General features: G+C 43.1%; 1 protein-coding gene across 1 annotated transcript in view; it reads left to right on the top strand.

Moving 5' to 3' along the window:
• The window catches only part of srrm3 (serine/arginine repetitive matrix 3), a gene marked incomplete at both ends in the record, with an annotated part of 52,458 nt that overhangs the window by 38,374 nt on the left and 1,584 nt on the right, over positions 1–12,500 (top strand). The window contains 4 exons of the mRNA XM_080549465.1: positions 1–17; positions 7,201–7,514; positions 9,997–10,242; positions 11,635–11,757. The exon at positions 1–17 is cut by the window's left edge and continues 140 nt beyond it. Coding sequence (XP_080405591.1) covers positions 1–17; positions 7,201–7,514; positions 9,997–10,242; positions 11,635–11,757 — 700 coding nt within the window. The remainder of the gene's footprint in view (positions 18–7,200; positions 7,515–9,996; positions 10,243–11,634; positions 11,758–12,500) is intronic.

Raw genomic sequence — 12,500 nt, 5'->3', positions numbered from 1 at the left:
GCGACAAAGGGCAAGATGTATGTAGTCTCCTCTATGTCGCCCCACCACCTCCCCCCCCCCCTCCCTCCCTCCCTCCCTCCCTCCCCTGCCTTCTACACTCCAACGGTCTCCTCCAAATGAACGTGAGGTTTTTCCTTACTTTGTGTCGGTTAACATTTGAGCTCTCTTCATTTGGTTGCTAACGGAGTATCTGTTCCTTGTGTGAAGGGTAGTGTCTGTTACTGTTACAGCAGATGATCTATACTCCGCTGCCAGTCTCGCTGCTGCTTTTTTCCGGCTCTCTTTCGCCCATCTTGATTTTTTGACGTCAGGGAACGATTGTGTTGAGTCGTTCATAATACGATAAGAACAAAGTCCTCTGAGGAGAGTTAGGACGTGTTAAGACCTTCCCTTTAACCATTCATCTTTGACCCAAGTGAGCATTTGCATACCACGTGTCCAAATGAAGAAAATGTTTAGTGTTTGTAGCAAAGACACCCAGGGTTTCTTAATGAGCTGGAAAGGTTGTGGTGTTATTTTAAGCAAAGATGCTACTGCAGAGATGTAGAAAGAGAAACCCCGTCATTTTAGCCAAGGGGAAACCATGAATAGTTCATTACAAGTTGAATTCTGGTGCACGTCGTCAAATATAATGAAATATAAAAGAGCTTATGTAAAAAAGCTGCGGAACTTCTTATCAAAGAGTTTTAAACATAATGTGACCTAGTTGATATGCATTGTTAGACTTCATTAGATTGAGGGAAGGTCAGAGTCAAACTGACATGTCCAATTATCAGATATGGAGCTTATCATTTGGGGGCGTAGCGACATTTTATAATGACAAAATGTGTTTGTTTTATGATCCGAGCCAGATATTGAACCCGCTAGTATTCTGTCACACGCTGTAGGAGTGGCGTTATCACATCTGCTGTTGTGGCCTTTGTGACAGGGTGGTTAGCTTAGCCTCATGTAGTCCAGCACTGTACCTCTAGTCAATGTGTATGAATATGGATGGTGAACTTAGAGCTCTAGTGCTGCTAAACGCCTCAGGGTACTGGAGTGAACCTGCTGTTGTTACACTGGAATGTCTTACCTCTACTGGTACTGTACTAACTAGCGATGGAAAGGACAACCTAGATAGATGGATAGATATGTAGATGTAGATGTAGATCGATAGATCTGACCACTGATCATGGTTAGTTCCCATTTCTACCATCAAAGACATGCAGCACTGTTTAGTTTCCTCAGGGTTGATGTTGTTGATGTGTTACGACTGTCATTCTTGTTCCTCCCTATCTAACTGTCCTGTTTGGAACTGTTTCCAAGCTCTGGCTCCTATCACACGGTAACCCTTCCTAACCTGTATTGTTTTGATCTCTGAAACAAACACAAAGAGAGGCTGACTGTGTTGTGTTTGAAATCACTGTCAGGCATTATGGGAACAACCCCCCTCACCCTCCCCCCACTATAAACGGACCATTAGACCTCAGGTAACAATTGGCGTGTTCAAATCTAACTGCCAGCCTCTTGCTAACAAATCAAAAGACTTATCATTTTAGACCAAAGGCTAGAAATAACAGTGTCACTCTGCTAAATGAGCAACTCAATGAGGTGTACAGCCTAATAACAAACGCCCTTGAAAATGATTTACCGATGCTATCTACTTGCGATCTCCTCCAGTCTGCATGCGTTTATGAGAAGGTGTCATCTGCTCTCTCTCTCTCTTTCACACTGCTTGTTTCATTCATTACTGTTTTCTTTTCTGCTTTTAATCGATCTGAGTGGTATTTACCCATGAATAAATGCCCAAACTTTTCTGTCTCATTTATGTTAAAAAGCACTCATATGCTTTGGAACTGGACCAAGTAGGTTAAATGGGTATGTGTACTAGTTTTTCTTTGTCAATACAGTTGTCTTTAAACAACAATGTTCTTCTCAGTAATAGTCTCCCCTTCCTCCAGAACTCTTGAGAGACCTCCCAGCCATCAGGTGTTCAACACCACCCTCTATTGGCTTCCTGTTTACTAGGGATGTAACGATACACTCAACTCACCATACCAGATACATTCACCAGACTGGGTTCACCATATACGATTTTCTAACGATTGTTTTTAACAAATTGAGATTGTAGACAAATTATGACTAAAATAGTGAAAGTACCATCCGTCATCACAATTAACTGAGGTGCATCTTTTCGTTTCTTTATAAAAACGAAAGCAAAGTCAAAAGTACATTACGCCCTCTGCTGTCCCTTTTAACCCTACTATTAATTATTAGTCAAACATTCCGTCTCTGGATTTATTTAGTTTTTATTGCTATAAAAGTGTCCGGAAATTTCCTAGGAGTAAGTGCTTTTGCCCCTTTTTCCAGGATTACTTCAGCTTTCAATATATGGCAGTTATTTAACATTACTGTATGTTATGAGTGTGTAATAACAGTTATTTAACATTACTGTATGTTATGAGTGTGTAATAACAGTTATTTAACATTACTGTATGTTATGAGTGTATAATAACAGGGAACAAAAACACAAAAACAGAAATGGATTTTAGTGGAAAGTGTGATTGCACATAAACAATATATTTAGCATGTTATAGGCCCGCATTAGAATCTCCACAGCTTCCTGCTTTGAATTACCGTAATAACCCTATATAATAACCCAGAAAGCACAGCTTCTCTGCTTTCAGGAACCGTTGGATAGTAATAATAATAAATAATAATAATAACTTTATTTGTATAGCACTTTACATCAAAGTGCTTTACAATAGATAAACAACAATTTAAAACAATTTAAAACAGCTATTTCAATTTAAAAACACACATAATTTCACAGCACAAATACAATAGGTAAAAAACGATTTAAAACTATTTAAAAACAACTATTTCAATTTAAAAACACACATAATTTCACAGCACAAATACACAGGCTATGACACATATACAACTGAAAACAGGTGGGTCTTTAACTTGGTTTTGAACACTTTCACTGAGCATGCCTGTCTGATGTCCAATGGAAGAAGGTTGTTTTTCTATACCACATATAGTTTAGGAATTAGGAGAATGAGAACAGCGCGTGTAAAATGCTGTAGGTTAAAAAGAGTATCGTGAATCATCACACATTTGAATCGTCACACATTTGTATGGATAATGAACTGTCTTGATGCATCGTTACATCCCTACTGTTTACTGTACCATGTTGACCTGCATGTGGCCTCTAGGGGGCAGTATCACTTCTGTCAGACTGTCCCTGATGTTGATATACATTATGTTTATCTGTTCATTGGAGGTTGGTATGGGGGGTCGCATTTCCAATTCCGTATGAGGCTCTACATCTGCAGATTTGAGCCAATCAGTTGTGCTTAGATTAAAGAAGAACATTTTGTTTGGCTCAAATCTGTCACACTATTGTCCACACCTGCCATGAATTGGTTCATGAGACCTCTCTTGCCAATCTTCACAAAAAGGTGAAACTGTGCCTATCCCTTATTGAAATCAAGCAGCGCTCTCACTCCCCTGTGTATTTGGAAGGATTGTTAATTTGGGGCCTGAAACCTTTCTGGGACATCCTAGATCCAACAGGAGCTATATAACTCTGTAGTACAGTAGCTCTGGTTAGCACATGTGCAGCAACTTGGGTTTGATATCTCTTCCACATCTCAGTTTGTCCTCCCTTGTTTTTTTGTCTCTAGTTTTCCTGTTCAGGGCAAATTGACATCTGCTAATCTGCTAACATACGAAAAGTTCAGTCATACAATGTTCCAACTAAATAGGACGACACACATCATTTAGTAACATTGGTATTTTAAAGGGACCCGAGGCATTTTGAATGTGAGTGACTCAGTTATGGTAGATAAACTGACAGATATTCAGTACCACCTCCCCGAGGCTCCATGTACTGTCCATGTCACAAAGGCGTTCAATCCAAAAAGCCATCACCATCAAGGTTTGCCTTGTTCAAACACAAACCCTGCACTGTAACAAGCATGGTGCACTGCACAGGTCAAAAGGACTAGTTGAAGAAGCACCCAAGCACAGTGTTATCTGAGCTGCTACTGTGGCTCGCATGACCAGAATGGTTGTTTTTCTATTCAACGGAAAAAATCTTGTCCAAAATGTGACTGGGGTCCCTTTTAAATGTGCTGAGTCTCTCTCTAGTTGTCCATCCTAGCGGTGACCGTCCCTCAGCCCCCCCTCCTGTCACCCCCCCCTCCACCACCCGTCCATCCGTGTTGTGTGTGACTCACGTCTCGCCCCCTCTCTGTTGTTCTGACATGCTCTCCTCCCTTCTTTGTCATCTGCCAAGCTCTGCATGCCCCCCTTCCTACCTCCCTCCTCCCTCTAGCTATTCTCTATACTATGGATTTACTTTTTGTTTCATGATTAACTCTATCCACTTTACTCACCTTTTACCCTTCTCCCTCTTTGATATACAACCATGGCTGCATTTGTTTTACAAGCGAAAAAGACAGAAAAAATCATGTACAGTTACATGTAGTTTTATTAGATTCATTTCAATTTCAGTTTGGTTTGATTTTTAAGTGTTTGATTTTGTTCCATTTCCGTTTTAGTTCTGTTTGTTGGTTTGTTTCCTTCTCCTTAGACTCTGGACTAATCCCTAGAGTCGATACTAAAAGAGGTCATTGTCTTTTTCCCATTGCGCTGCGGAGAACATTTCCTTTCTCCTTTTTTTTTCTTTCTTTGTTTCTTCCTTTCCTGTTTTGTTGATATTGCATACGTGTCACTGATTGAAATGGAAGGTAGGTAACGCTCTGCCTACGCACGTTGATCTTTCTGCAGATGAGAATGTGAGAAGCACCCTTAGCTTGACGTCAATGTTTCTCTCTCTCTCTCTCTCTTTCTGTTGTTACCAGGGATCTTAAGACAACTTATTTCATCGTTCCTTTTATCAGTTTTAAATTTTTTGCTTTTTAAGTTAGAGTTATATATTTCTTTTCTCTTTTTCCTCCTTAACTTTCACACTGAAGTCCAGTATCCTGCCCTCTCTCCAGGTCCATGTCTTTGTCCACTTTTTTCTGTTTTTGGTAGAATGTTTGTGTCTATGTACCTTGGTGAAATAGTACATTTGTCTTATGATTTGATCATATTTATTTCCTCGATGGCTGTTTCTAACAACTGTCATCAGCGTCAGTGGTTGTGTGTTTCTTTATATCGACCGCTTAGCTTTTTATTTCTATTGGAGAAGGGGTGTTCTTTCTACTGCTTTCTATAAACAGACCCAGTTTCAGCAGGACTAACTGGGCTCAGAGTGGACAGGTATAGGTTAATGCATGCAGAGGTTGTTGCGTTTTGATGTATCCCTGCTTAGGACACCACTTGTTACCTATGACCTTGTTTTAATGAGCTGTCTGGGTGGCACACACAGGCACTCCACACACAACATGAACACAATCATTGAATCAAACCCTTGTGACCCCCCCTAGCCCTGCTAACAGTGAAAGTGCTGCTTGTCCTAAATATTCAGTGTGTGCTGTCGAGGTATGTCCCTGAATACACTTAACCAGACACTCTGCTCTGCTACCTAGCGTAATGATCTGATACCAAAGACAGTCATTTTGAGAACCACATGTTTTTTTCTTCCTATACTGAATCAAACTGCCTACAACATTCATAATCTAGTAAAATATCAGATTATTTGGATGTCAGTATTTCCAGTGTTTCTTTAGCCTACAGTACACCTCCCTGCATAGTCTCTTAACACTCTTCAGCTGCTCAAATAAGAATGGATCATTGAAGCTGAAGCATTGATTTGTTTTCAATGTCTCCCATATGTAAAAAGCCCCGCTTCTATAGCTTTTATAGCTTCTATAGTCGCTCTACCAAACACATTTGACTCTAGGTGGCACGTATTTGAAGAGAAATTAAGCTCTACTTCAAGATTATCACCTCATTATATGGATATGATCGGTCGCCATTATTATGGGAAATATCCTACTCACTTCCTGATTTGTATCTGTATTCTCTGGCATTATGCAAAACAGCAGTGCCATTAGGAGACACATGCTCCTCACAGAGATAATGCTCGTTATTAATCACGCATCTTAAACAGATACCAGAGTTGATCCGACCACATGCTTAGAAAAAGACAAAAGAGGAAAAAAGGGGTGTACTGATACTTCTCAACAGAACTACTTAAGACGTCCGTGCCTGAGGCAGACGGGGGGGGGGGGCCGACCCCACACAGAGTGGAGAACGGGGGTTGGGACATAGTGCTAACACAACGCTAACACAACGCTAACACAACGCTCCGGTCGCTCTAATGGCTAAGCTGCCCCCTGGTGGCCGGGCAGAGGAGAGGGAGTGAGGTGGAAGATGCACTCCTGGTGTGAGAGTTTCCTGCACATTGTGGTTTTTCCTCTTTCTGTTCAGTTGATTTGAGTTGATGTCCATGCATTGTCTCATGCGTCACTGCCAGGGAAGGGTTTTGTGTCTTTTTCTCTTGCATTTTGTGAAATCTAATGATGCACTTATGTTGCCCCACTTTTCCCTTTTCTTCATACCTTACCTACTAAAGGAGGGAATACCACTTTATTGGTAAGTGGATGTTAACCAGAAGGGAGTTAAACAAGAGTAAACCATTAAAAAAAAACTGAGAAAATGGGTCGCTGTTCACATCTCAGCAATTGTCTACAGGAAAAAAAAAATCCACAAACAGAAAAATTGAGTAGCAGACGATTGTTTTCTGATTCGGTTGACAATATAATTGTGAAACTTTATTTTGTTCCTTCCATTTCTGTGATGTTCCGTCAAGTTGTCTACTCTTTTTTTTGTTTTGGTTTCATATTTTCTTTTTAACCATTACTACTAAAACTGAAGAAGTCCTCCTTTTCTATTCTACCAAGTCTGTAGCTCTCTACTCTCTTCTCTCTCTCTGCTCTTTAACTTCATTTGGTTCATAATTTTACATGTTTTTTACCTTTCTTCCTCTTCCTCCTAGTTTTATGTTTCTTTTTCGGGATTATGATTTCATCGACTCATTATGGTTTTGCATGCCAAGTATTGCATGCGCTGCACCATAGAGGACTGTCTATAAGCCATATGGAGAAAGCCTAGACCTTTTCTTTTAGATGTTTACCTTCTTTTGGCAAGTACACCGTAGCGCTCAACCGCTGCTGTGAAAAAACCTCTAAAGCCCTTTTTTCCCTTTTTCTTTTTTTTTCTTTCTTGTTTTCTTTCCGTTTGTTGGTTATCATTTCTCTACAGAAGCTCAGAGCGCTGACCGCCGCCGCCTCCTCGGGCGTCCAACCCCCCCCGCTGCCGCTGCTGAGAGAGCACAAGGCCCACAGCGCCACCTACAGGAACCTGGGAGGACAGGCTGGCCAGGCAGGGGAGGCGGGGGGCGGGGAGACAGACAGACAGACGGGCGGGGGAGGCAAGCCCGTCTCCCAGTCCTCGGGGAGGAGGGGAGGCCGCCAGAGAGCCCAGGGCAAGAGCCCCCACTCCCCTGCTCACAGCAGCGACTCCGCCCACTCCCAACGCCACCTGCCTCACAGAGGGAGGAGCTCCCACCAGAGAAGGTAAGCAGTCCCACCTGTTTCTACCCACCCTACTGAACTCAGGTCCTCAGCCTCTGACGTGGCACGAATAGCAATAATGTCACAAATTCCACAAAAGGGATCAAATCTTTATATTCCCAGTCGGATCAGATTGATAGACAAACAATAGTTGAATTTCTGAATGATTTAGACCTCCCGTCTATTGGAAAAGAAATTAATTCTAAACTTATCTCACCAATAACAAAAAAGAGGAAATAGATAAAGCTATCTCAAGTCTGAACACTAATAAGTCACCAGGCACAGATGGGTTCCCCCCAGAGTGGTACAAGTCTATGAGACTTGACTACCTACTCCCCTTGTTAGAGACCTGCTTTAACCATGTTCTAAAGGGAGGCTCCCCGCCCCCTTCTTGGAGGGAGGCCTTCATATCAGTTATACCTAACGCCGGGTGCACACAGGGCCATTGCGTTGCGTTGCGTTGCGTCGTTCTGGCGCAACCTGGTGGGATGGACTTGACGTACTTCAACGTGCGATGGAGAAAGCTACATCTACTCGTGTTGCTAGCGAAGTTTCCCACAGAAGTGGGGAAAAAAACGTCAGATCAGATATATAAACGGGTTATTTTGATAAACTGGACACATTTTGTGAATATATATGCTTACTTTCTTGCCTGACAACATATAAAAACTTCATAAAATGACATATTAACACTTGTAGAGCCAAATTACAGATTTTAGCCAATGGCGGCCAAAATTGAGGATTTAAAATCTGAGGCGAGAGCTCCGTGCAAGAAACTACTTCCGGTTGTTTTGACGGATCCAACGCAACGCAAAAGCTGACTTTTTTTGACTGATTGCCGCACCCCGACGGTCAAGAAACGCAATGCAGAGCAACGCAACTGATCAACGCAATGGCAACGCAACGGCCCCATTGAGATGAATGACTTCCGGTGCAACGCAACGCAACGCAATGGCCCTGTGTGCAAGCGGCGTAAGGAAGGGAAGGATAAGATGGATTGTAAAGGATATAGGCCTATCAGTGTTTTAAACGGAGATTACAAACGTTATGCTACCATTTTAACGAAGAGGATGGAAACAGCAATGCCTCTGTTAACCCATTAAGGCCTAAAACGAGAATTAGAATAATCCCCTAAAACCTGACCTGTTTTCTGGAAATTCAACAAAAGTGTCAACGCCTACTAAAAAAAATATTTCTCAGCCTCTGTAGCAGATAGAAATTCAAAAAGTATTTAAAAGCTTACACCAGTGGCTTTCCTCAGGATTTGAGTTTATTATTTATTAAGGAGTCCAAACCTTCATTAAAAATAATGTAAGCACTATTTTCAATAAAAATAAATAAAAATAAAGTGTGGCAGTTCAGTCACAGAGGGCAGGACAGAGGTCCCTCACATAATCCATGTCAGCTGCCTGGTTGTCCTGGAGGTGTAGATACCTGGAAATCCAGATATAGATTCATGTAAGTTACCTTGGATGAAAGCAATATAACACATACACCATTGGAAGAAATATAAATAGTTCTCTTTAGCCTACTATAATAATAATAATAATAATAATAATAATAATAATAATAATAATAATAATAATAATAAAAGACACCTAAAGTAATAGGAGACATAAACATAGTCATTTCTTATTATACTATCATCACAATGAATTAGTATTATTATTGTTATTACCTTCAGAGACAAATCTGTCCCGGGATATGTGCTTTGGGAAATTGGTCTTGAAGAGATCTTTCTTCTGTTACCAGTAGTCTCTCCGAACTGACAGTATAAGAAGCCCCATACTGATGCACGGGCCAATAAAAGTCTTCATCTCCGTCAGACTAACGTCAGCCCACTTTGCTCTGGTAGGGCTTTCACACCGGCAAAGAACCGTGCCGGTTCGCGTTCGCGTTCGGAAACCACCGAACGTTGGCGCTGTCTGGCGAACGAGCTCGCGTTCATACTTGGTGACGAGACGCGCCGGTGCGGTTGAAACGCATTACGGATTACGGTGCTAGTTGTCCGTCTTCCATTCCGTTTCAAAGCCTTCTAAATCATCCGAATCAGTTATAACATTATGATAATAATAATAATAATAGTAATAACTTTTATTTGTATAGCGCTTTTCCTGCAAACGTTGCAGCTCATCATCAATATCGCTCCCTTCAGAACTAACTTCAGAAACGTCTCCGCTGTTGCCAAGATATCGGATTTTTTTTTTTTACTTACGTATCCACTTTCCCGGCTTGAAAGGTAGAACAAAATTGTATGTTTATATGCTGTATTTGCTGACCCCATGACCTTGTGTATGTATTTATGTTTTTTTTTCTTTTTGTTGTTGATGTTTGTTGTTCATAAAATGTGGAAGAAAAAAAAAGTATTAAAAAAAAGGGATGAAAACGAAAACACAAGAGCATTGTAATCACGACCTCCGATAATCAAACATCCTATATGGCTATCATCATTTCTATAATAACTCCACCCCTCCCCTCCGTCCAGGACTAAAGGCGGTCACTCGTCTAAGCGGCGCCAGCGCCCGCGGGGCGGGGCCCACCACCGCAGCCCGTCAGCCTCCCCGGGCCGCCACCGCCACTCGTCCAGCAGGAAGAAGAGCGAGGGGCGGGGCGGCGTGGGCGTGCGCCGGGGCAGCAGCTCCTGGAGCAGCGGGCGATCCTCCTCCTCCCGCTCCGCCTCCAGAGGCCCCAGCAAGGCCAAGTCCCCCCACGCCAGGCAGAACGCCTCCAGGTGAGCCTCCCCTGTCTGTTGGTTTGTTTATTAGGATCCATGTAACCCCAGGGTTCCCGGTTCGATTCCGGCCGTGGACATATCCTGCATGTCATCCCTTCTCTCTCTCACCCATCCTTCCTGTCATATCTCTACTATATCTATGCCCCACTCAGAAAAAACAACTTAAATTTCATATTAATAGGATCCCCATTAGCTAATGCCATGACATATATATGTCATATTGCTCGGGTCTGTGGAGTCGCGAGTATTCACATCTCACTCTCCCGGTCACTGCTCTCTCTCTCTCTCTCTCTCTGTCTCTCTCTGTCTCTCTCTCCCGCTCTCTCTCTCTCTCTCGCTCTCTCTCTCTCTCGCTCTCTCTCTCTGTGTCTCTCTCTGTCTCTCTCTCTCTCTCTGTGTCTCTCTCTGTCTCTCTCTTTCTCTCTCTCTCTCTCTCTCTCTCTCTGTCTCTCTCTGTCTCTCTCTGTGTCTCTCTCTCTCTCTCTCTCTCTCTCTCTCTCTCTCTCTCTCTCTCTCTCTCTCTCTCTCTCTCTCTCTCTCTCTCTCTCAGAAAGAGCAGTGACCAGGAGAGTGAGACACTGAGAGAGAGAGAGAGAGAGAGAGAGAGAGAGAGAGAGAGAGAGAGAGAGAGAGAGAGAACAAACACACAGGTTAAATGCCAAATGACGATGACGTGATTTGACACCACCCGGGTTTTTAATCGTCCCATCATCCTCTCCACCACAGTCCTGTAGCTCCCCTCTGCAGGCTCCCCCCCCCACACACTCCCCCACATCCACCTCCTACCTCACTGTCTGAGCCAGACCCCCCCCCCCCCGGGTCCATATACCGTCAACAAAAAAATGTAGCCCACTGAACTAGAAGTCGCTCTGGATGAAAGCTGTCTGCTAAACGGCAATATAGTATGACTATTATTATAGAGAACATAGCTACTGTATCATCATCAAACAACGATTCAACTGATTTGTGGGTTGTCATGCCAATCAGAGACTGGATTACATTTACATGTTTGGCATTTAGCAGACGCCTTATTCCAAAGCGACTTACACTCAATACATTTGACTAAGCAAGTGAATTATCAATCCACCAGTCGTAGCAGGAAGAATAATCCAGCTCAGGCCCGGGGGGCCATTGGCAGTCTCTGTGATAGAAGGAAAAATCGACTTCTATCACCATCTTCTAAACTTAGACTTTATTTTTTTATTTATTACTATATAGACACTGGAGAAACAGTACAAGGGGGGCAATAGAAGTTTTAGGGGGGGACAGTAAAGTGGAAAAAGCCGGTGTCTTCAGGAGAGGATTAGGGCTACCAGGGTGATGAGAGTGAGTGAATGACGTGTGCTGTGGCCAGAGATGTGATGTCCGGCCGGGTGTGTTTCCGTGCAGGGAGAGAGACAGCCCCCACCACTCTGACGCCGACCGCGCCCGCCGGCGCTCACGGAGCTACTCCCCCATCCGCAAGCGGAGACGAGACTCCCCCAGCTTCATGGAGGCCCGCAGGATCACCAGGTAACCCTAGGAGACCGCTAGGCAGGTAACCCTAGGAGACCGTTAGGCCCGACTGTCCCCGACTTTACACGGTCCGGTCCGGTCTGGTCGGAGACACCGGGCCACTGCAGTGTTGTAAGAGGCTCCAAGAGGTTTGGATTTCTAAGTCACATTTGAGTCTTATAGGTTCGATATTATCGTTAGCCTCGTAGCATAATTGCCTAAGTCATGCTTCACTTGTGGTCAGCCGAGCCATCTTTGTATGTAGTGTCAAACATGCCTGTGTCAAAGAGATGACTTGGGCAGATGGTGGTTTTGGAATGTAACAAGCATTCTGATAGGCTGATGTCATAGAGGCAACAATGCCCAGTGAATCAGCAGTGGTAGGAGAGTAGAGTTAGGCAGATATCTCAATTTGGCCAAAATATGACATAGGCAATTATGCTAGGAGGCTAACGACGTCCTGTATTCACTGTCCCTCAGTGAAGCAAAAACAGCAGGGGAACACTGACATATGTAGGAAGGTTTGGCTGAGGTTTCCTCATAGGTTTTCTGTTGGCTTTTGACAATGACTATATTGAATTCTCACAAGTTGGATGCTTGAGTTCTTGTTCATGTGTCATCAGTAGTATATTTAGACTCAAACGTTACAGAATGACCCTCCTATTCTCCATGTTTCCTAAAAAAACAATCGGATGCTGCTTTATAATCCATAAAAATGTAGAACTGTTCTCTCTCACTCCCTGTACGAAGGTTTCCCCGAA

This window comes from Nansenia antarctica, assembly GCF_963989245.1.
Source record: "Nansenia antarctica genome assembly, chromosome: 20".
NCBI classification, from domain to species: Eukaryota; Metazoa; Chordata; class Actinopteri; order Argentiniformes; family Microstomatidae; genus Nansenia; species Nansenia antarctica.
Note: the sequence above shows the minus strand (reverse complement) of the source record. Positions and strands in the feature narration are given on the sequence as shown.